Here is a 25,551-nt window from a genome sequence, read left to right on the forward strand (position 1 = left end):
CTTAAATGAGTAGGCAAAGCAGCTAACAATAATTAAAACGGAAAGTACATAAAGTTCCAAAATGAAAGTTAAAATCGAAGTAAAATTAATCAACAAATAAAAGAGCCAGTCTGATAGTGGTAGAATATAAGTGGAAAAATGAATGAGTGAACAAGTAGGAAACTGAGTGATTGGTGAAAAAGATAGCCTTTTACAATTTTCTAAATCTAATGATAATAGCCACCAAATGCAACTCCCAAAAATAGTTCATTCCATAGCAGAAGGACTTCTCCGTTGTGGTAGATAAACTAATCTATGACTGGAAGTACCTGGCAAAGCATCTTTTTTCACAACTTAATGTGAAAACAAAAAACCTAAAAGTGTCAAAGAGGATGTCATCATTATTCATCCAATTACGGAGACATTTTCTGAAGGCTTTGAGAAATAATATCAGAGCAGATTAATAGACAAGCTGGAACTTCCTAAGATCACAATCCATGGAAGTGTCTGTAGTAATAAATATATGGCATATATAAGGTGCCACAAGACATTTTGCAATGTGTTGCTGCAGAAAACTCATCTGGCTAACTCTATGGTAATTTGTATATGCATATAATTAACTATCCAACTTTCAGTACAGCTCTAGCACAATCGCACATTTCAATCCTTGCAGCCTTATACCGATTTGCTAACAATAAACAACAACAACAAATGCAGAGATTAGTACATTAATAAAAAGGGACCTCATTTTCCCTTAGCATTAACATGGAATCAAAGTATATTCTTAGAGAAGGAAAATGTCCTCTTTCAAAAACCAGCATACCACTGCAGCAGATTGTTATTAGAGGAATCAAACTCCATTTCTCTTGTATGTGCAGATTGCTAAATTTTGTCAATATATTTACAATACACCTGCAAGATAAATGAAACATGTTTCTTGCCACCATGCTTAACGGAAGAAGCTGTTAAACAATCTTTTAAAATTTCATACTAAAAAGAAAATCTGACTTTTCAAAATTTTACAGACAGTTTTGGATTTCCTACCTTTTGTAGATATAAGATAAATCAGTATTACTTGGGGTTTTTTTTAAATAGAGGGAATGAGAATTGAGTGAAAGCAAAACAAGGCCAAAGCAAAGTAATTTCTCATGCTGAACAGCAATAGGCTTGGCTTTTGATTTTATCTTCATATGATGTGTGAAACCAGCCATAGTGGTATATTAACTAAACTATAGTTGTTAAGTGTGAAGGAGGCCAATATATTCAGCCAATGGTTAAAACCAATTTGATTTTATTATTAGATCAATTTAGTCTATACTATCCATCTTATTTAATGTTTTTAGCTGGTTTTATATTTTTTCCTAGTTTTGTATACTTCTCAGATTCCATTGGAGTTAGGCTTCCAATACATTTAAATAAATAAGATAAATAAAATCAAAAGACGTGAACTATTCATAGGAGCAATCTCGGTCACATACACTGCATCACATTTGGCATCCACTTCAGACTGAAGGCCTGAGTCTAAAGCATCTCACTCTTTTAAAAAAAACTTTTAAAAGGGTACAATAAGTTTGCTTAAGCTGAACTTTTGAATTCTGCACCACAAGAATCTCTAATATACTAGAAGGTCACAGAGGTGAGATGGGTGGTGTAGAAATTTGATGGACGGACGGACGGACAGACAGACAGACAGACAGACAGATGTAGATAAGAGGGTTATAATGAAAATATAATTTGAATGGCCTTATAAACGATGTCATAATAGGTCAATGTGGCTACCTGTCTTTGATCAGCACCAAAGACTGATTCTGAAGGGAAGTTCTAGTTCAAAAAGAAGTTAAAATTCAAAATTGATCTAGGCACAACAAGCATACACATCCAAACATTAACAATAGCATTTCTAGAAAATACTTCCCTCTTCTGTATTTTTCTCTCACAGAGCTGCAAACTTTTCTAATTAATCCACCATTCTTCTTTCCCACAAATCATACTCATCCTGCCAGCCATCTTCACTAGGCCTCTATCCTCATTCCAAAAGGTCCTTCCACGCTGCTCTTCCACCTTTCTGGCCTATCATGGCTGAAAGCTCTCTTTGTCTCCATGGTAACCACAGGTAAGCCACTGTGTTGCAAGACTAGAGGGAAGTAAGACTTTGCCAACAGACTGCCCAAGGTCTTAACATCTTGAGGAAAAGAATGACCATAGGAGGGCCAAACATACCTATTAATGGATATTTTTGTGCATTCTTCCACCATATTATTTACATATACATGTATATATTTTTCTGAACTGTCACTGTTCAAGGCTATGCAACTGCTGATAGTCAACTGCATAGTTCCGAAACTTGGACTTCGACTACTGGCCTTACGTATTTCACACATGCCCTGGGACAGGAAGAATCAACTTCAAGATCCCTAGGCAATTTCAATACCTTGCAAGTAGTGCATCTCATACCCCAAAAGAAATGAATAAAAAGGTAGACAAATAGGCAGTCATTTTTGTGTGTGTATAGGTGAATAGAATGTATTTAAGAGGACTACTGAAGAATAGGGCCATGCTATTGGCGCTATCTCCACAGACCCAAGTATTAGTGAAGAATTACCCATGAAAGATGGTTATCTGCATTTAGAAGATTAGCACTACAGAACAGATTGAAGGAGAAAACTAAAATGTATGTTTTTGTCACAATCACTAGCATTTCCTTTGAACAACCCAGCAACTCATTTGCCTTACAGCAAGAACATGAGACACTTGGTTTATTCCCTCTCCTGCAAGAAAATTGGAGGAAAAAGGATAATGATTTAAAATATTAATTTAAGTCAGTTTCTTCCAACTTGGTGTCTTCCTGATTGGTTTGAGCTACAGTTTCTAAAATTATCTGCCATCTTAGCTAATACATATATAGAGTACCAAGCTGGACGAAGCAGTTCTAAATAAATGTTGAGTTATCACACATAAACAGGAAACTATGCCTTTAATAAAATAATCAAATACTTAATGTTTAGTTAATCATGATAAATTTCATGACAGATTGGGGGGGAAAAAATTAAAACAGCCATATAATTTTATTTCTTACCTTCTTTCCAATTAAATATCAATAAAGTAAGCCACACATGCAAAACAATGATTTTATGGATTTAGGAGGAACTATTCGTTGGTGCACTTATCAAAAGCTTTTTTACAATGCCAATTCCAAATTTCTGGGTAGGATACAATAATATAGAACAGTATAAAAAAGGCATCCCAATTAGCTCATTTCATACAAATAAAATTCAATAATAAAATATTTGATGGCCCCAAAAGAAAGCTTAGGCACTTTTGCTAAGAGCCAGATCAATATACAAAAACATGTCCAAGGCTATACTTGGCTGGAATTTTTAACAGTGGCTTTCATGACATGTAATAAAGTTTATGATGTGGCATTTATTTTTTAGTCCAACATTATGCTTTCTGCTCAAATGAATTATCTGAACAACATGGAAGTCTTTGCAGAAAGAAATTAGAAACTCAAAGGCATTGGCGCTCTTGCCCATAATATTTAAATCCTGGCATCTATTCCAAAGGTAGTGAATGAAGATAACTGCATTTTTTTCTTACAACACAATTAAATGCTATAATTATTGTATGAAGGAGGAAAGAAGCAGAAAGAGAAAAATCATAATAAAAATTAGGATTTGGAAGAATCCAGCAAATACATTAAATATCGAAGTGTTTAATACTAGGTATGATTCGTTTAAAAGAACAAAAGGGGAAAAAACCAAATAAAACCCCAATTATTCAAAAGCAAACCAATCTAAAAATCAATGGTCTTTTCTACTTTGTTTCAACTAGAAATAAGAATACTGTTATCCTTTCAGAATACCCAATTTCCTCCCAAACTATATCACTCCAAGGCTGTCTAGCAGTTTCTAAGATTAACCCACAAATCCAGAAGCAGTGTGAAGTGTCCCAGGTATAGGGTTGAACACACTGTTCCCAAAATGATGGATTGGGTGACTGACAGATTAACAGGACAATGCTGATTCACTGGCGTTACAGCAACAAGTGAAAGATAGATTACGTTCTGATATTTGAATTATCTATCCTTTTCAGTAAACTCCAATTATTAAATTGACTGAGTTATTTTTAGACTTGTTCATATCCATTAATAATTAGGTTCATTACTAATTGTATCTGGATGGGAACTGGTATAATTCTAGCTTGGTTTACTGGCCTAATCAAGAAAATAACAAGATTTTTGCAAAGAATATGGCTTAAAGTACCATGTGTAACTCATGCTCAAAAGGATTCAGATGAGGAGCAATTAGGAAATGTCTAGATTTTGGGGAACAATTACAGTAATACCTGTAAAACAATGGAAACCTTCCTCTTTACACTCTAGCAACAGTTGCTCTCCAGTGTTTGTTAGGACAGTAGCTGATTTCAAAATGATTTAGAAGAAATACTTATACCTAGAGCAGGGATGGGATTCTACCAGTTCGAACTGATTCGAGCGAACCGGTAGCTCCGACGATCAGCTGGGAGCGAACTGGTTCCCTCTGACAATCAGGTGGGTCTGCCCGCCTGCAACTGTGCTTTACTGACCTATATCTTCTCAGCTGATTCACGCGGCAGAGCAGATTGCCGCTCCTCAGCTATGTTACTCCCCAGCAGTAATGCGGAAGGAAAGTTTCTTAAAACTGCGCACCTGCACACATGCCTGCATCACCTGCGCATGTGCCTCATCATCCTCATGGGTCCACGCCAGGCGCTTTGTGGGTAGGGCAGCTACATGCTCCACATTAACCTCTGCCGGGTGGCAGTGCGATTGGTGTTTGCCAAGGCCCCATTTAGTCTTAAAACGGGAACCACAGAAGCACAGGAAGCTGGGATTTTCCGTTCTGTTCTGGGTTCCTGTTTCCTTGGCATTCCCATCTCTACTGCTGGAGTCCGAAAGTCCAAGAGGACCATGACTGAATACTATATGCATATTAGTCAACAGCAACAAACCCTCTACAAGGTGATTGGTCTCGCAGGAGATTGGCTTGGTTGTTAAACAGGCAGGATCCCACCACTGACCTAAAGTGTGCGGAGAATCTCTCTGCTATTCATTATTGACCCTCTGTTATTTGTTAAAGTATTCAGGCTTTTTCAGGCTTCCAAATTAGGCTGAAAAAACATTATTTTGCTTTAAGAGTCACATTAGCGACACTGTTTTAATAATTTGGTTAATTAAAGCATAGGATTTAGTAAATAGGAAATGAAAATAGGATGGAAGAAGAGACCCAACAAATTCAACCATTCTTTATATTCTCTGTTCACACATAAGCTTTCATGCAAAGCAGTTTTCATTCTATTGGTCAGCTGCAGGAGCCAAAATATGTATTGCAAATGCCTCAGCATTCTTTTGAAAGTGACCGAAATATATGGAATATGGATAAATATGAAACTGATATGGGAAGGTTGTAAAGCAGAGGTTTGTGTTTCACTTTTATACATGATAATTAAACTGAGTTGCGAATTGACTGAAAATGATAACAGAAGGATAACTAAACATGGGTTAAAATATATGAACCATGGATATATATAGAACTTTTAAGATGATGAATAAAGTGAGATGTTTACTGTTTGTCATTTTACATAAGGGAATTAAGGGAATTATAATGAACATTGAACAGTGACGTTTGTCATTTATAGACAATTTAAACGTAATCTAATCCAAGATATGGAAAAATGGAGGGAGAACATAGAATATATCAACAATGGGAAATTACTGAGATTTAAAGACAGAATCACAAATTGGGGCACGTAAGGATGTATAATTATATAAAGATAATGATGAGAATATCTGGGAATTGTAACCAGTCTTCATCTCGACCAAAATTAGGCCGGGGGGGGGGGGGGGGGGTAATAGTACAATGACTATATATGTATACTTTTTTTTTTTTTTTTAAGAAAGGAGGAGAATATATGTTAGAATTAAATATGTATATCGAAAAGGAACTATAAATACCATCAACCTAAAATGGAGCTTGCTCAGAAGCTGAAATACACCAAATAAATGAGATGAAGAGTGGGAAGAAAAGGAGAGAGGTAAGGGAAGAAGAGAGGAATATGAGAGAGGGGAAGGAGGGGGAAGAGGAGGAGAGAAATGAGGAGTGGAAAGAGGAGAGAAGAGGAGGAGAGAGGAAGGAGAAGTAGAGTAGGGAAGAATAACAGAGGGAAGAAAAGAGGTAGGGAGGGGGAGGAGAGAGGGAGAAGAAAGTGATGGATAAGGACAAATATCGTGTATGGAGAGAAGAGGAGCTAATAATTGTGTTTTGGGAGTTGATGGTAAGATGAATTGATGTAAGCATTTAATAATACAAAACGATGCTGGCTATGTAATAGTATACATATGATTATATGTTATGAAAATGAAAAAATAAAAAATTATTAAAAAAAAGAAAAGAAAAGCTGGTCTGTTCTAAAAAGAAAAGGGGGTTAACTTAAGCGTACAATTTCAGTGCAATATACCGTATTTTTCAGTGTATAAGACGCACCAAGGTTTTGAAGAGGCAATTTTTTTAAAAAAGTAGGTAGATAGATAGAGGGGATAGAGAGGGAGAGAAAGAGAGAGAAATACAGTAGGTAGGTAGGGAGAGTGAGTGAGTAGTTAGATAGGTAGGTAGATAAAGGGAGGGAGAGAGAGAGAAAGAGAGAAAGAGAGAAATACAGTAAGTAGGGGGAGAGAAAGAGGGTAGGTAGGTAGGTAGGTAGGTAGGTAGGTAGGTAGGTAGAGGGATAGAGAAATAGAAAGAGAAATACAGTAGATAGGTAGGGGGAGAGAGAGAGTAGGTAGGTTGGTAGGGAGAGAGAGAGAAATAGAGGTAGAGAAATACAGTAGGTAAGTAGGAAGATAGAGTAGGTAGGTTAAGTATGTAGGTAGAGAGAGAGAGAGAGAGAGAGAGAGAGAGAGAGAGAGAGAGAGAGAGAGAGAGAGAGAGAGAGAGAGAGAGAGAAATACAGTAGGTAGGTAGGGAGAGGGATAGAGAGAGAGAAATAAAAAGAAATAGAGAAATACAGTAGATTGGTAGGGGGAGAGAGAGTAGGTAGGTTGGTAGAGAGAGGGATAGAGAGAAATAGAGGGAGAAATACAGCAGGTAGTAGAGGGAGAGAGGGAGAGTAGGTAAGTAGATGTTTCCAGGTGTATTTATCCATGTGCTGGAAAAAGAAATCGTTGGAGCACCTAAGACTTTGTTTCTGCTGGCACAGCACTTGATCAATGTAATTCTCATCAATCAGTTAAAGAGCTTTCCAAAAGGGAAAAAACCCTTTTTGCACTCTGTAAACCTCCCCAAAATGTTCCGTTTTTCGCAAAAATGGGCCCGTTTTTTTTTTCAAATAAAAGGCATGAATAGCCTTGTGGGGGCTTGCAGAGTGCTCCTGAGGGGTGAGGGGGGCAAAAACTAGCAAAAAAAGGCCCATCTTTCATGAAACCAGGCCCGTTTTTTGTCAAAAAAATTGCATGCATAGCCTTATGGAGGCTTATAGAGTGCTGCTGGGGGCTGGGGGGGGGCACAAAAAGGCCAATTGTTTGCTCATTTCTGCCCTCCCCTGTTGTGCTTGTTCCTGTCAGTTCTGTTCTAGCTAAATAAATACTTGTAATCAGCTGTCTCCATCTCCTCAGTACAAGCTACAACACCTCTGCTGGCCGGGCTCGCCAGTACACAACATCCCCAGCCCCCAGGAGCTCTCTGAAAGCCTTCGTAAGGTTAAGCACGGCCATTTTGGTGAAGGGGCGGGGCTTCGGGAGGCAAAAAAAATGCTGTATTCAGTGTATAAGCACCCAGATTTTCAGCCTCTTTTCTGAGGACAAAATGTGTGTCTTATACTCCAAAAAATGCAGTAGGTAGCCCTTGAGATATGATAGATGACTTAACCAACATTCAAAGTTACAGCAGACACTCCAAAATTATAAATGACCCTGAAAATTACAAATGGCCCCTTGAGATCACTCACCCTTATGACTCACCACAAAAAGGCTCACTCACTTAAAGATAAGTATACGGACCCTGTCAGACTACCGTCAGTTGAACAACAAAGTAAATTTGTGGAAAATTTTGAAAAATTAGAACAATATAAGTGGAATAGAAATATATTTGATCAATGAAAAAAGTATGCGCTGTCATTAAAACATGGGATACTTCTCTGCACAATCATGAATTCTCCTTTATCAAGGCCACCAAACTGCTTGGTCAAGGCTAACATGGACCAATAAATATGGATAGAATTCATTTTACAAGCTACGGTTGAAATTGAGAATGAAGAAGCAAGAATTAATCTTAATCATGAGATCAAAGCATCAATCTAGATTCAACAAGAAAAAAAAGCTTATGATTTGACAAAATGACAGATATTATGCTTTTGCATAACATCTATCAACCTATTTTAAATTAATTGCATCTTTTCCTGGGATTGTGGAGTAGTAATGTGAATCCCAGAAAAAAGAGGTTCTTTAAGGAGTTACTGCTTAAAGATGATGATACGTATTTTAAAATGCATAGGTATCTGCAATCAATAACAGAAGTTAAAACTTTCCTGGTGACATGAAATGTTAATGTGCTAAAGCTTTGAAAATAAAATAAAATACAAATACATATAAAGCCTCTAGAACAGTTATTCTTCTCCAGGAAGGCAAATGTAGAGCATTAAAGACTCACCTGGCTGTTTGGATCACCAAGTAAGTTACATATATGGGGCACAATCTTGCTCAAGGTTAAACTCTGAGCTCCAGATCTAAAACAGAGGAAGGAGAGAAAAAGCAAGCAAGCAACATATCAGCTAAATATTTTTCAAAGCAATTGAATGCAGGTATAAATTAGGCATAATAGTCCAACTTACGCATTAAGAGTTGCAATAAGGCAGAGGCAAATTCCTTCTCTTGTCCGGAAATTCTTGTGTTTGAATCCTCCCAAAATTCTGTCCCATACATACTGTCACAAAGATATAAAAAAGTAAGGGGCAGGAAAACACCCTAAATCAAGATCAGTTGCATTTGCTTGATCCTGAATATCCTATTGTCACAAGTGTGATGGGGTTGGACACATAAGGTGCATGTGTGGATGCATAAATGAATGAAGACAGTGTAGGCAAGTGGAACTAAATTAACTATTGAAAAATATTTTAGAACTTTATTTTTATTGGGTGGGAATATACTGATATGGCCTCTTTATATTATTTTGGCTGGCTTCTTATCATATCCACTATAAAGACTCTAAAAAGTTATATTTTGAACATCAAAGCAAGGTAATTAAAATATCTTGTATAAGAGTCTACTGCTCTGAAGGAATGCTAAACAACATTATATTATTTATAAATAAAATACTTCATAATCTATATATAATTTTATTCAGAAGTTTTAAAGCACAGATAGCCAATCTATTGTTACAATCCTCAAGTACATTCTAACAACCCCTATTTTGTAGATACAGAATATTCCCAGATCATGGTACAGCTTTTTTGTCGCAAATGGCTGAATTTCATTAGCACCTTTTTATATTATATTAAAGCAAATATAAAACCTTATCTATTAGACCATTTAAAGGAATAGGCACTTAGCCTGAGGAACTAATAAATACTAATGAGCAAAAAGCAAAGATAACCTGTTTTAAATGAAAAAGTCACCTGCTATTTTAAAAATGATCAGTTTGATTGGTTTGCTTAATGACTGAGGTGTTCACTTAATGACCAGTACAGAAAAGGTAATAAAATCAGGTCAAGTGATGATCCACTTAACAACTAGCACAACTTACAACCATAATTCTGGCCTCTAATTGGGTCGTAAGTCGAGGACTACCTGTAGTTATGGAATTATAGCAGCTAAATTATTGGATTTTTCTCAGAGATCTCAAAATATATTTAATGTTGTTTCTGGTATTGATTGGTTTAATATAATACAAAGTAGACTTTTGAACATAAAGGGTTATGGTTGGGAATATTCTTAAATATTGCTATGCAAAGATAAATTATAAATAGAAGCTTTATATTCAAGCACTAAGATAAGGCTGATCAGCATCTCCCTATCTCCACTCCTCTGTGCCTGGTTCTGTATACTACAAAAGAATGCTTCAACTGTGGCTTACTTTGATTACAAAAGGAGCACAAATACTCTGATCAAATACACAGGTTAGCTATATGCTCTAGCTTTATCATATCATAAAAAGATTCCTGATTGTAAGGCTTTTGGTCACCTCAATTAAGGATATGTTCTGCACTGATATAAATCCTGGTACTGTTCTGCTAACTTCGCCCATACTACCTGTTTAAGTACTAAGGACAATTTTGCTGCTACAGTACTTGTTCAACCTGTATGCCTTTGATAGATACATAGCACCCATCCTATTTGAACAATAGAGTTTATTAGGCATAATAAAAATGTTCAATACAAATTGAACCCACTTGTGAATGGTTTTCTTGGAGCAGGTACCATAAGTTTGTACCTGATCATTGTACATTTCCAAGAACTCACCTGGGGACTAGCAGCTTGCTCCATGATTTTTAACAGCAGGGCCTGGTCCTGCTCTCGCACAGAGTCTTTTGAATCTCCCAGTCTGTCAATTAGACTAGGTAACACTGGAGACAAAAAGAAAGGTGGATCACAAAGGAGGATTAAAAAAAAAAACAGAGTTGGTATTTCAGATCAACACTAAAATATGTCCACTTTCCCAAGTGCCTTGTGTTGTAAGCTGCTCGTGTGGAAGAAATAGACACTTGCTTCAGACGACAGGTTGTAAAAAAGGATGCCCTGTCATGTTGTTTGCATATGCTGCAAGCTTTTCAAGTATGTCCAATCGTATTTATTTTCATGCACTGTATTAATGGCTGCTGCCTATAATTACCCCATACAGGTAATCTTTGCTTAATGTCCAGTCACTTAACAATCATTTTGAACCCCCGCAAAAGTTACTTAAAACCTATCCTCAAAGTTAGTTGCCATACATACACCTGCAGTTATGTGATTGCATTATAGGCACTTGGCAATCAGATCACATTTACATTGTTAATTAGTGATTTGAGGCTCTTTGGGACTCATGGGTCCTGCTACAGCAGCAGTTGGAGGCTGAGGTTCATGTGTGTGTGTGTGTGTTTTTGTGTGTGTGTGTGTGTGTGTGTGTGTTTCCAGCTTCTGCTGGTGCATCAATTATGACCTTAGCTGGGGTGGTAAGATTTTGCTACAATGGCTGAGATCTTCATTATTGCCACTTGCTCTGAAACACACTCTAAATGGGGCTGTCTTTGAAGATCACCCAGAAGAATGCAGTTAGTTCAGGGTGAAGCAGTCTGCATGCTGACCAGTGTTTGCCAGTGGGAACACATTATACCAATGTTGTGGGAATCTGCATTGGTTGATAATAGGTACCTGGGTACAATTTTAAAGTGCCGGTATTAACTTTTAAAACTGCTAGTTATCTGCATGAGTAGATTCACTCATTTGAATTGCCATGGCCAGCTCAGCCTACCTGGGAAGAAACTATTAGTAATGTCTGCTTTAAGGAACATAAGGGAAAATGCTACTTTTTTGTGCCCCTCTGGCTGCTTTCTGGGAACTGGGCTTTTTCAGAGGGGATCTTGATTAATTTAGTTTTATTCCATGCTTTCATTTGTTTCTGAACACTTATTTTACACTTTTACTTGACTGTATATTGTTTTTTATGTGTTAGAATCCTTAAGGATTCAGCAATTTACACTGTAAATGTAAATAATTAATTAACAATTTAAGAACAAGCTAGCCCACACATATGATCTTTGTTTCATCATCAAATAAATTTTGTGGAAAGTTACCAAGGCCAGTACACCCTGTTTAATACAGCAGCCTATCCCTTGGCTCTGATTACCTCACCTGTGCCAATTTGAGCTTTAAATCTATCTTGGAGCCGTGTCACCAGTGCAGATAAGATGTCCAAACCCAGCAGGACAACCTGAAAGCAACAAAAACAACAAGGTTAAAAAAAAGATGCAACCTCTGGATGTGGAAAAGGAACATGAATATGAAAACAATGCATATGCAATCAAAGCATTAAAAGGATATTAAAGGAATGGGCTCTCAAAATTCTCAAACAGGAGGACATTGAAAGTTGCACAAACTTCATTTTGATTTTTAAAGGGATCTGGCATCTTCTAGGTAACCAACGTTGTAGATAGGACTGTGCAATTAGGCAACTACTATTGAAATAAATGATCCCAATTCAACAACTAAGATGGACGAAACCAATGTCCCTACTGATGCTATGCACCTTTATTGGAGTACATCCTTCTATTCAGTAATCTAACTTTGCTCAGGACAGTAAATGTTCTATTGCTTATTCTGTGTTTAGTTCCCATATACTTAAATGGCAGGTTGAAGATCTGTATTACAGAGTGATATTAAAGTTTTAAGCTTGGTCATTTATTATGGATTAACTAACATACTGTAGGACCTGACAGAAGAGTGGAGGAATGATGTCAGGTTATGTAGTGTTGTATTTTGTTTGCGGTTTCTTAGCTGTGATTCAGGAAACCTAGCCAACATCTATGCAACGGCTCAGGAAAATGCAAACAAGTAGAACAGCTGCGGGTCTAAAGATTACTTTCCATAAACGTTATCAATACTGGTTTAAGATAAGCGAGGATAAAGAAACATTATTTGAAATAATACATAAAATGGCAAATCAAACTATACTGAAGATGTACCACTTTGTAACCTAGAAGTTATTAATAAGCAAATTAACATTAACTGAATTACAAAAAAAAATATCCTGGGCCAAATATTGTATAAGTTGAAGTTGTTGACATGTTTACCAAGCTTAATTATTGTTTTTTGAAAATATTGTATACTATATCATGTGGCAGCACAACAGCAATAAAACAATGTGCTCATATTCAATGAGATGTTATTTAAAATATCCAGTTAACACTTTTTATTAATACTAAATCTTTGAAAAAGTTATAAAGCCATAGGGGGGGGGGATTCAAATCCTTATGTGGGCAGTATATTTATGGCTAACCAAAGGATTAGTGTCATTGAGAATTGGGCAGCATAATTTTAATAAATGGATTATGGATTTTGAATACATGCTGTTCTAAATCCAAATACATTTTGAATTCATAAAATTATAGATTTTGCATACATATTACAAATTCATACTTCAAACATGTAAGGCGGAGGAGAGACCATTATACAGTATTTGCTTTTAACTTATTCCGACACCTTTAATGCAATTACTATGAATGTATTGGCTTACATGTAATAAATTTAAATAAGGGGAAATAACTTATGCTACACATGAAGTGTAAGATGTAAACTTTTTTCCAAAATTTCTTTTTAAAAATACTAAGTTAAATGCAAAAAAGCCACCTCTAAATTCCACAAGGCTATACTTTTAAAACAGGCTTTATCCCCGCAAATGTTCTAACTACAAAGCTAGGCATTATTGGATTTGCAGCCACAACATATCTGCAAAGAACCAGACTGGAGAAGTGTTTGCAGGAAGCATCCTGAAAGGAAGCAAACCTGATATATATTTTAGAACTCCATTAAGTACCAAATTTATGTAGTTCCCAGAATGTTCTTGCTGCAGAATTCAGAGATAAATAAGCCTCCAACTGCAGACTAAACTCCAAACACAGAAGGAATTTACATGCAGAGCTCTTCTGTTACAGGAAGCTTACCCAAATAGGGCAGCCTTTCTCATGCCTGTGCCTTTGAAGGGCACTGGACTACATCTCCCATCCTCCTCCTTTGTGGAAGCTGCAGTCTAATGCAATGAGTTTGCGCCCGTTTGGAGAAAGCTGGTCTGTAACATTATTAAGGGCGTCAACTAGAAAGAAAAAAAAAAGATCAACCAAACTGTAAACCCAACGAGGACACGTACAGGAATGTAGGCTAAGCAGCCCTAAAGAGGATGTGAAGGATGAATTTCCCCCAACGATAGGCAGGCGCGCCATATCAAGATCTTCACAAGCGGAAGAAGGTATTGCTTCGAAGCTTTAAGACCGCCTCCCCGCTACGCTTAGTCGTAGCACCGCCCACTATGCAAAGCGACTGCTGCAAGGCATTTTGGGTAACCTCCAAACTCGCGAAGAGAGGACCCGGAAAGCTGATTGCTTTGCAAATACTTCAGAAACAGCATTCATCAATACGCGGGCCGCCGCAAAGCAGTCTAAGCAAGCAAACGCGGGTCGCGCCTCACTATGATCTCGATGGGTTTCCCATTTAGTCCCGCAGACCGCCGCCTGCTTGGTCTCTCTCAACCATCCTTGTCTTGGGGTTGCGCTACTGTTCAATGAACGTCTAGTGAGGACAGTACTGCTAACACCTACACAACACATTGGCATCCTTGGGGGGCTTGCTCCCCACATGAGGTGCAATTTTTGGAACCTTATTTTAAATTTACCCCCCAGTGGGGTACAAATCCAGGAAGTAATGTTAATATATGTTGCTTCCTTGTTTTGTGTTAAGTGTAACAAATACTCAGGCAACTGTACTTTTGATGTCCTTGCAGAAACTGACGCTGGCTCCGTTTGTCAGTTGCCACTAGGTGGTGCTACAGCAATCGCAGTTAATCTGCTTATTTCTATAGGTACCATTTATTCGCCAAGGTTTGAATCTTACAACATCTGTATCCTTAAGCAATCACAGGTAACCTGCTTATTCCCACAGGTACCATTTATTCAACAACAAAAACTCCAAACAGAGCCAAGAGCGTAGAGGTATTTGAATCACATACAAAGCCCCCTTCAAAACTACTCCAAACACCAAAGGCATCTAACAATTTTTTAAAGTTAAAAGCTGCCTGTAAAACATTAATAGATTGTTAAGGAAGGCAAGTGGTTTCTTCCCCAATCCTTCACTGTGTTAACATTTGTAGGGGACAGGAAGATCAGGAGAGCTAAAGCAGCAGTGTACTCGCTTTTAACTGTTTTATCAGCCTTGGACCGATCATCCTTCTTTAGGTAAAAAGGTGGGGAGAATCCCCCTGAGTCAGTGTTGGCTGGTGAGCGCCTGGAAAAGTCCCTGAGATTTTCTTGGCAGGGTTTTTCAGCCTTGCCCTTGCCTCCTACCCAGGGCTGAAAGAGAATGACTGGCCCAAGGTCACCCAACAGGCTTTAGGCCTAAGGGAGGAGCTGGAATGCATGGTCTCCCAGTTTCTAGTCTGGTGCCTGACACCACGCCCAACTGGCTCAAACTCAAACTAGCAAAGTGGAAAATTTAGGACTCTCCCTCCCCCCTATAAATAGCAATATAAGAGGAAATGTGTTGGATGTTTCTAACCAGGTGCTTTTAACTACTGTAACCAAAGTGGCTGTCTTTTTCCGTAAAAACTCCCCTTAAGTCAAATTGAATTCCTGGCAACATGGAAGTGTTCAATTCAGCCACCTTCTGAGACTTTTTTTTTTTCATTTCCAGTCCAGCTCAATCTTCTGAATCTCGTAGCGCTCTCTTATCCAAATGATAACCAGGTCCAATCCCGCTTAGCTTTTCTGAGAACATCCCACTTTTGACATGGGGCAGCCACCTGCTGTGAACTCCGCATTTCTACAAAGAGGAATCAAGGATGCTCCACTTTGCAAGGAAGCAGAGTAGAATGTATGCTGCCCAGAGTCACTTGTTGAGATAGCAACTATAGAAATAAAATGTAATACGTAGGTAGGTACATACATACACCACCTTGCTCTTTCAGGCAAGTGACTTACACCCATCTTAAGAACCCGACAGCTGTCCAGTCTATGCATTTAAGGAAATACAGTAATGCCTACATTTTAAACATTAATTGATGAGCCCCTTGTTCTTTACATTATTAATTCTATATGTTTCCATTTTCAAATCTGGACATTGAGTAGATCCACTGTCTGGATTACCCTGAGAGATGAGTTTTTGGATGCTCTCCTGTAATCTTGCTAGCTCCCTCACTATTAATGGGGTTTAGTTGGGGCAATTTTGAGGGTTGGGGATTCAAAGTCCTGTAGTGCTCAGGTCACTACTACAAATCTGCAGAGGTGAGTGAATGTGTTTGGTTCCCTGACATCAGGAATGCCACAGCATCCAAGTCTCTTCAATGAGCCTGCCCTAATAATTGCAAAGAACGGCCATTTTGAGGCACTCTCCATGTCTCATCTTTGAAACAGTCTCAAAGCCTCAACTGGAAAATGCTGTGGCCAAGTTGGTAAGCTAGGTCACATTGCACCAACCCTAATGCATCTTTTACCAGCTACTGGGAATCAATTGTCTTTTTCTAAGGCTCAAAAAAAACCTTCAGAGTTTCCCCATTTGAGGATTTTCTGTTGGTTTTCTCTCCAAATAATCACCAGATCTGGTCCTGTTCAGCTTTTCAGGATCAGTCGAGGTCAGCTGCAATATGTGCTACTTCAGGTGGTGTTTCGTACTTGTGGTTAAGGCCCTACATGTCACAATACCAAAATAACTGCTCGACTGTTGTCACGTTGCAACTATTACTGCAAAGTGATTCTGCTTGACTGAACTAGGTCTATGCAATTTGCACCATCAAAATTCACGTAGCAAATTATGAGATATCTAAGCATATATTAAAAATCAAATTATCACTGCACGTTCTAAGGTGGCATTGCTTTAAAAATATATAGCTTTACTAGGGAAAGTCAACTCCCTAATAAAGCACCAGGCAGGGCAGGAGAAGAAACAATGGAGGGAAACTAAACAAGGAGAGAAGCAGCCTGGAATTAAGGATAAACTTCCTGACAGTGAGGACAATAAACCAGTGGAATAGCTTGCCTTCAGAAGCCGTGGGTGCTTCATCACGGGAAGTTTTTAAGAAGAGGCTGGACAGTCAGCCAGGGTCTGCTGCTTGAGCAGCGGGTTGGACTAGAAGGCCTCCAAGATCCCATTCAGCTCTATTCTGATTATTCTCTTTCCACGTTATCAGAAATGTCATATGCTAGAGTTGCTTGATAGTGAGATGGGCGGCATATACATTTAATAAACAAATAATAAATAAATTCAAGGGAAAGGGGAAATCATTCTTCATTCTATTTTTACGTAGTTGAATACATAAGAGTCACCTTTAGGTGAGATGATTGATTGAAAAGTAGCAGTAGCCTCGATACCAATGAATCAGGGTGGACCTCATATTTGAAAATCTATCCTTTGATTTGCCCCTGGCAAAGGAGAGCAACAGTACAACTTAAGACTCTTTAGTGTTAACAAAGGATGTCTAAGGAGATCAGGATATTCAGTCTTTCCAAATGAGAGTATTTCTTCCTGACAAGCCAGATAGGAATGTTGTATTGCACGTATTTATTCACAAAAGATTAAATATACTCCCCACCCTTAGGAGAGTATTAAAGTGCAAAGATCAACAGATAGAAAAACCAGAAATTTAGTGTAACAGAAGCACAACAGTAAATATCACTCAGCTATGTGGCAGTAGGACTTAGCCAATCGTAGCTTCTTCTGGAAAAGTTGAGCACAGTTGGGGAGTTTAATGCTAGTTAGGACTGGAAGCCAGTACAAAACTGTAGTGCTGAAGACTACTGTGGGAAGTGGCAAAACATGCTAGAAGCAAGCAAGAGCAAACCTGATTTCCATTAGCTAAGAAAACTATATGGGCATCGTGTGTCCATGAAGGCACCAGGTGTTGATCTCAAACAGGGGCTTAACCTAAAGAATTAATTAAACTCACAGCATTTGATGGAACATACAAGCCTCGGTGGTGCAGTGGTTAGAGTGCACTACAGCAGGCTACTTCTGCTGACGGCTGCCTGTAATTTGGCAGTTCGAATCTCATCAGGCTCAAGGTTGACTCAGCCTTCCATCCTTCCGAGGTGGGTAAAATGAGGACACCAAATTGCTGGGGGCAATATGCTGATTCTGTAAACCGCTTAGAGAGGGCTGTAAAGCATTGTAAAGCGGTATATAAGTCTGAGTGCTATTGCTATATACCCGCGATGGCGAACCTTTGACACACATGCCACAGGTTGCATGTGGAACCATATTTGTTGGCCAGCCGTCAGCTTTGACGCACATGCGCGCACCAGCCAGCTGATTTTTCGCCCTTCCGGAGGGTCAGGGGAGGCCATTTTTGCCCTCCCCAGGCCTCCAAGAAAGCCTCAGGAGGCTGGGGAGGGTGAAAAACGGCCCCAACGGCCCAACCGGAAGTTTGGAAACAATCCGTTTCCGGAGGGCCTCCGGGGGTGGGGGGCGGAGAGAGGCCGTTTTCGCCTTCCCCAGGCTTCAGGAAAGCCTCCAGAGCCTGGGGAGGGGTCCTGCATGCATGCACATGAAGGGGGGTTCATGTGTGCACAATTTCGGCATGCCATAAGAAAAAGGTTCACCATCACTGCTATATACTGTATTTTGGAAAGTCTGCACCAATGAAAAAGGCTCCATTAGGCACCAGAATGATATATTTATCTATCAAAGTCAGGTCCATGAAAATGTTCTTAAAGTGTTCCAAAACCAATGCAGTCAAAAAGAAATCACCAGTCGTTTTACGTCAAGTGGCAGGGTGCTTTAAGATGATACATTCTGATAAAATGACCATTGGCTTACTACAATTCCCACTAATATCTGCCAGCATGGACAATGTATCTGGAGATGCTATGCTTGCTGTAATGGTCTAAACAGCCAATACCAGCTTAGGTTTAAGACCATGAAGCATGGGGGGAATGCAGAGGAACACAGAAAATGGTTGAAGAAGAAGCCAGGGGCATACCTATAAGAAGGGAATTGTGTCTTTTCACAGACAAAGGACAAATCAAACATGCAATGTTGCTTCACTCAGGTTTTCCAATACAATTTCTTATCTATCCGCATCACATCACGTGTCTTGAGAAATTTTAGCCATGTCCGAGCCTAAGTGGACAAAGTAAATTGCCCCATTTTAGGACCTTTCCTGCCACTGTTGTTAAGTGAATCACTGCCGTTGTTAATTTAGTAACACGGTTAAGTCAATCTGGCTTCCCCATTGATTTTGCTTGTCAAAAAGTTGCAAAAGGGCCTTGGGACACAGCAATGGTCATAAAGATGAACCAGTTGCCAAGCACCTGAATTTTGATCACATGATTGCGGGGATGCTGCAATGGTGATAACCGGTGAAAACGGTCATGTGGTGAGTTAAGCCATGCCGTGTTCCTCCCTCTCACAGTGCCTGGAGGTTGTTAGGAGCTGGATGGGGAATAACAGGTTGAAACTAAACCCTGGCAAGACCGAGTGGCTCTGGGTTTGGGATTCGTTGGCTCAGGGAAAATGGCCACGGCTGGTCTTGGATGGGGTGGCATTACCCCAAAACAGACCCTGGTCGTAATCTGGAGGTGGGGGAGTTCTCCTGGACTCATGACTCCTGCTTAAAGAGCAGGTGGTGGTCATGGCCAGGATGGCCTTCGTGCAACTGCAGGTTGTGCACCAGTTACACCCTTTTCTGGACCAACAATCCCTATTCACAGTCATGTCACTTCCCATCTTGACTACTGCAACATGCCCTTGGGTCTGCCCTTGGAGAGCATCCAGAAGCTCCAGTTGGTGCAAAATGCAGTGGCCCGCATGGTTTTGTGCAGACCCCAGTGTGCACATGTATCACCTCTCCTATAGCCTGCCAATTTGCTCCCGGGTCCAATTCAAGGTGTTGGTCCAATTTTTCTAGTGGAGTTGTTCTGAAGGAAGGTAGGAGCAACTGCTATGTACACAACCTTGAAAACTGGATTGTTGTATCCTGCCCAGAGTCAAAGTGATGCTGGCAAAACATGGGTTTTCCATTCGCACAACTCTCGCGTTTACAGATTAAAAACTGATGCAACCCAACTGTAAGAATGGGACTGTCTCACGAACAGGTTCTACAATTGGGTGATCAATTTAACCAGCAATTAAACTCATTTGTAGGAAATAAGTACCACCTAACCATGTACAAAATCCATAGGGAGGAAATATGAAACTCAAAACAGAAGTAGCAGGATTACTTCCACTGACAAATCCTGCGTTACCAATCCAGTACAGCAAAGCGTGAAACCTGCAAGGTTCTAAATATAAAAGAAACTGAATTCCCCAACATCCCTCTCCCTGTTCCTGGGTTTAGACAAATGAGAAACAGCTAAGCCCTCTAAGATCTTTTTAATCTATGTCAAATCAGTATTTAAAATTAGCTAAGAGGTCAAACTATTGCAGAGTATTCTTTCACAGGGAGAAATTGGGGGGGGGGGGAATCCAGTGCTGTTAGAATGGTATTTCACCAATGTGCCCTTTGCCAGTATTGTCAGATCATTAGCAGAGCTGTCCCAGGGCTTATAGGGATAAAAAAATTTTGGTTGGCTTGGAAAACTTTGCTGGATTTTACTTCAAGGGACTTTACTCTTCAAAATGGCTGCCTTGACTTGGCTAGCCAAGAACTACAGCACAAAAAGGAAATGCCTTGACAAAAACAAAGGAAGTAGCCTTATCCTGAACCAGACCCAGGTCCGTCTAGCGTGGTGATGGCGAACTTTTGGTTTGCGTGCCAAAAGCGGGGGAAGCACGGGGGGGGGGTCATGCACGGCATGCCACACATGCACACGCTTTCCCCCTCTGTGTGCATATGCGTGCAACCAGCACTCACCCCCTTTTTTTTCCCCATGCTTTTTTCACCCTCCCCAGGCTCCAGAGGCTTTTTAGGAGCCTGCGGAGGGCAAAAATAGCCTGCCTCCCCCCCGCCCCTGGCCCTCCAGAGGCTTCAGGAGCTTCCCTGAAGCCTCCGGAGTGCAAAAAAACGGCCCTACGGCCAAACCGGAAGTGACTTTTGATTTGGGTGTAAGGCTGTTTTTAGCGCTCTGGAGGCTTCAGAGAAACCTCCTGAAGGCTCCAGCGGGCGAAAAACAGCCCTATGAACAAACTGGAAGTCCATTCCCAAATTTCCTGTTTGCCTGTAGGGCTGGAAACAGCCTCAAAAGAAAGCTGAAGTCAGCTAGCCAGTGAGCACAAGCGCCTTGGAGCTGACATGGCAACGCCCCGCATACCCTAACAAATGGCTCCGCATGCCATAGGTTCGCCATCGCGGGTCTAGTGTCTATTATTATTCAAACCAGGGGCAGGCAAGCTAGTGACTTTTTAAAGTGCAGCCCCCACATTTTCTTGCTACTCATCCTGTTGATTGGAGTTGAGGGGAATTAAAAATTCAAAACATTTGGAAGGCTCTAGGTCCGTCATGGTCAACCTGTGGAAGGTATGCAAAATTCACAGGTGGCATGCACAGCCTCTCTGCAGGCACGTGAGCAGTCACTCAGCTCAGCTCCACCACGCATGCTCATGCACCTCCCACCAGCCAGCTGATTTTCAGGTCTCTGATGCGTTTGTGCGGGGTGCATGGTGCAGACACGTTTGCATGCACGGCGGGGTGCAATAGCAAGTGCGGGAGTGGGGGGAGCACAGGGGGTGCGGCGTGGGCCCCCCAACAGCAAATCTTTGCTCCCAGGAGGCTGTACAGAGGCCTAAAATGGGGTGTGGGGGTCACGTGTGCGCATTCAGGGGTTACACATGCATGGGGTGGGGCATGTGGGGAGGTTTCCACACATGCATTGCATTATGGGTGCGGGCGGGCAGGCGCTGTTGGGCGCAGGCGCGCTTTCAGCACATGACGACAAAAAGGTTAGCCATAACTGCTCCAGGTTGATCTACAAGGGTGGTTAGTTTCTCCTCAAATTGTTCAAAGATGCTTGGGACTAACATAGACTTTTACATGCAAAGTAGTTGTGCTACCACTGAACTATGATCTTTCCATTTATTGCACCTAAAGATATTACGGTAGATGGCATGTAACAATATGGAATGTGTCACATCAAGTCTGAAATGAAAATACCACACAGTTTTCACCCATGTGGATATTTGTGATTCTTCCTGTCTTATGAATTCTGCTCCTTTACACATCTCTTTTTTGAAACTCAGACTAACATGGGATCTAGAGAATCTTGCTGAGCTACCTACTCTCAAAATACTGGTATTTTAATATGCTTCCCCCACTTTAAATATATGCATGGTTTTACCAAGCTCAGAATCTTTCCAAACAATCACAAAATAACCCTCCACAAACCTGGAGAAGCCATCTGAACATCCTAGAAGATAATAATAGATGAAACTATGTTATCTCTCCATTTGTGACAGTGTAATGCTTTGTTCGACCTAAATTGCAAAAACGAAAACAAAAAAACCCTCTTTCTGATATCAATAACAACTTTTTAGAAACCTAAAAGCCAACAGACCCAGGGAACTCCAAATCACAGAAGGTGAATTATGATATTTCTTTTCTCCTGACCATGGAGAGGAACACTTGGACCACAGCAATAGCCTTCAGATGCTGCTGGAACTCCCTCTCTCATCGGCTTTCCTTAGTAGGCTGGTGGTCAAGGATAATGAAACTGAAATTTAACATTTAAGTGGTCAAAGCTCCCCACTGCTAGAATACACCAGCATCTGATTTTTCAGATAGAAATTTTTTTTTTCATCCTTCGGGGAAATAGAGGGAATGGACATAGATCTCCTATATTCAAGCAGGAAGGAAAAAAAGTTGCTTTTTGAATTATAATCTTCTGCACACATAGTACTTTATTAAATACTGCTGCATGATTGATGATACAAATGTCTATTTCTTTGAACAGATTATGTAAGTATGACTTATTGGTTGCACATGCATCGATATATAAATGCACCTCCACAAATCTCTGTTGCCACCCTAGATGTAAGAATATGAGTATTTATTTGTATCATCAATCATGCAATTTTAAATCACATCTAAAGCTGAACTTATGAGGATATGCACGCCCTGCAGTCATGAAACAAAGGCATGTGCCAGCCTGTTGTTTTTCCCCCTAAGGGACATCATTCAGTGTACAGAAATGGGATATATACATTTTTTGCTTACATTGGTGGCAGCTGCATTTTCTCAAGCTTTTATTTAAAAAAAAAACCCTGAAAAACTACAGTGGTCTCCTTTTAGGCAAGTATATAGAATAATGAATTCTGCTCAAATGGGACTGATTGATTTAAAAACAGAAATTGAAATAGGAATCTTAAATAAATGATCTGACAAGCCCTATCCTATTTCTTCAAGCAGCATGAACTTCGTCTTCTAGGATTCCTCTAAAATTTTCTGCCTAGTTAAATAAAAAGGCTGGTCAGTTTGCAAGCCCATACATTATTTGTCTGCAAAGGTTTGCCTTGCTTGGACACTTCCACTGTCAGGTCCCAAGTAATGCCCTGTAAGTAAATGTGGCAGGCCTGAAAATTCAATGCCCAAGATGGTTTCCAGGCCTGACACCACATGTCCTCAAATCTACTCTTGAGGTTTACAGTGGTTCCCTGTTCCCTCCCCACCCTCACAATCTGCTCCTCATCTGTCACATCAAGATGCAGCACTGGGTGACTTCTGTGGTCAACTAAATCATGAGATCCAAGGCTCACGTAAGAGTGTGACGTGAGAGGACCAGGGAACCTGGAAGAGGCAGCAGGGAGTGGAATCCGATCTTTCAAAGGTGACTGTTCATCTGGAGAACAGATACAGCCTAAGTTGACAATACAGGCAAGGTTTATCCCTTGCCATGACCCCATTAAATGTCAAGAAACTGTACAGAAAAAGCAAATCAATTCCTAAAAAAGGCCCCCAAATCGCTCCATTATTAGCATCAGAAATAATATAATCAGATTTATTGGCCAATTGGGAATAGACCCATCTCATCCTCAAGGTTGCTTATTTGGCTGTCTTGCTCTGTTCTGATTCTATTGTTTGCAAATAGCATGTTCCATCAAACAATCTATATCTTTTCATCTTGGAAGATTGAGGCCCAAATGGCTGCAAATATTCTCAAAGCATTACTGCCATTCTACCAAGCAGAAATAAATACCTCCTATTGATTTCTTTTTTTTTTAAAAAGGAAGCATCTCTTTAAAAAAAAAAAAAGCATTTCCCACAATCACTATTTGCAAATTGATCTCCAACTTGTTCCTTCCTTGAATCGTGTCCAGATTTTTTAAAAGATTCATGGGAAATTGAGCGAGGGAGTATACGGAAAGAAGAAGGAACACTGCTTGTTCTACCCAGTTCTGAGGAGATGGCAAATTGGTTGTTCATTGGGGGCGCCCAATTATAAGAAAAAGTAACAGTGACAAAAGCATATTAATTTAGGGTCCCTACCAAAGCATCAGAATAAGAAATAGAAGGAAAAAATGACCTGCACATTATTAACTTCCACCGTTTGCTTGTACTTCCAAGTCTTGCAATGTTTGAGCTTTTTCTGAAACCAGTGTGCTTGTTGAGTGTTAAAGATATGACTGGAATATGTGTGACTATGGAAAGAAGCTCCTGGTATCTTTCAGGCCCAGAACCAGGGGTGGGGCAAGGGGAATTGACTTAATTGAGAATCAGTAAACAAATAAGAAGGCCTTTTTAAAATACCCTTTCCCTTCAAGCACATATTGGAGAAAGTAAGGGAGAGAAGCTCACCTTTTGAGAATAGCAGTGATTTCCAAAATCTTTGGGAAAGAAGGCCATATTCTCACTTCACACCAATTGTTTCCCCCAAATATCTCAGCAAGTCCTCAGGCTTAATCACTAGGCTATTATTTATTCAGTAAGACATCTTACCACCAGAGGTGGATAACCTGCCCTTGAATGTTTTTATCCATGCAGGAAAGATCGTAGAGCTTTTTTGGATCAATATCTGAGTGAAAGAAACCTTAAATAGCCCGAGTCAAAGCTGCATCCATTTTAAAGGACTGTACCTTGAGCTTGACAGGCAAACAACCAACCCCGTACAAACGTTTTCTTATATAGTACTGGAGTACACAAGACGTTCTAAGCCCGTGATGGAGAACCTATGACATGCATGCCACAGGTGCCACGCAAAGCCATATTTGCCGGCACGCGAGCCATCAGCTCCAGAGCACATGTACGTGCTGACCAGCTGATTGTCAGCCTTCTGGAGCATCAGGGAAGGCCCTTTTCACTCTCCCCGGGCTTCAGGAAAGCCTCTGGAGCCTGGGGAGGGTGAAAAATGGGCCCGATGGGCCTACTGGAAGTTTGGAAACAATCTGTTTCCAGCTTCCGGAGGGCTTCTGGTAGACCAGGGGAGGCCGTTTTTTGCTCTCCCCAGGATTTAGGAAAGCCCCCTATGTGGTGGTGGTGGTGGTCATGCTCGCATTCATCGGAGGGTGGCGTGCATGCTCAGTTTGGCGGGGAACATTGCATTGTGGGTGTAGGCACAATTTTGGCACGCCGTTAACAAAAGGTTTCGCCATTACTGTTCTAAGCCAAAAAAAAAGAGTTCACTAGCGAGTTATATAACTCGACTTTCACTCCAGTTACTGAAGTTCTCTTCAAAATGTCTGAGTCCTCTCCGATTTCTGCGTATTTTCATATCTAGGATATAAACTGCGGATAAGCCGACAGTTCACTTGCATTTCTTAATAAATAGGACGGTTATCAACTATGGGAAAGTATAAAAATGCAGAGATGAAGCAAAGCTTCTTTCAGTCCTCATTTTGGAGAAGTCTGATTTGTCTGATGAATGCTTCAACCAAACCGGTGCCTGTCTACTTAAAACAGGAACCCAGGGAAGATTTTATGCCACCAGACTTAAAGATTA

General features: G+C 40.1%; 1 protein-coding gene across 6 annotated transcripts in view; it reads right to left on the reverse strand.

The window, feature by feature from the left end:
• The window catches only part of CLASP1 (cytoplasmic linker associated protein 1), a 229,891-nt gene that overhangs the window by 138,325 nt on the left and 66,015 nt on the right, over nt 1-25,551 (reverse strand). For 4 of the 6 annotated variants that reach the window (XM_081934018.1, XM_081934019.1, XM_081934017.1 and 1 more), the window contains 4 exons: nt 11,840-11,918; nt 10,469-10,572; nt 8,842-8,933; nt 8,661-8,736 (listed from right to left, as the gene is read on the reverse strand). In XM_081934018.1, coding sequence (XP_081790144.1) covers nt 8,661-8,736; nt 8,842-8,933; nt 10,469-10,572; nt 11,840-11,918 — 351 coding nt within the window. Of the gene's footprint in view, nt 1-8,660; nt 8,737-8,841; nt 8,934-10,468; nt 10,573-11,839; nt 11,919-13,647; nt 13,811-13,850; nt 13,992-25,551 lie in introns of those variants that run through there. The other 2 variants (XM_081934020.1, XM_081934021.1) reach the window with 2 other exon arrangements.

This window comes from Natrix helvetica (assembly GCF_964273705.1).
Source record: "Natrix helvetica genome assembly, chromosome: 1".
Classification (NCBI taxonomy): Eukaryota; Metazoa; Chordata; class Lepidosauria; order Squamata; family Natricidae; genus Natrix; species Natrix helvetica.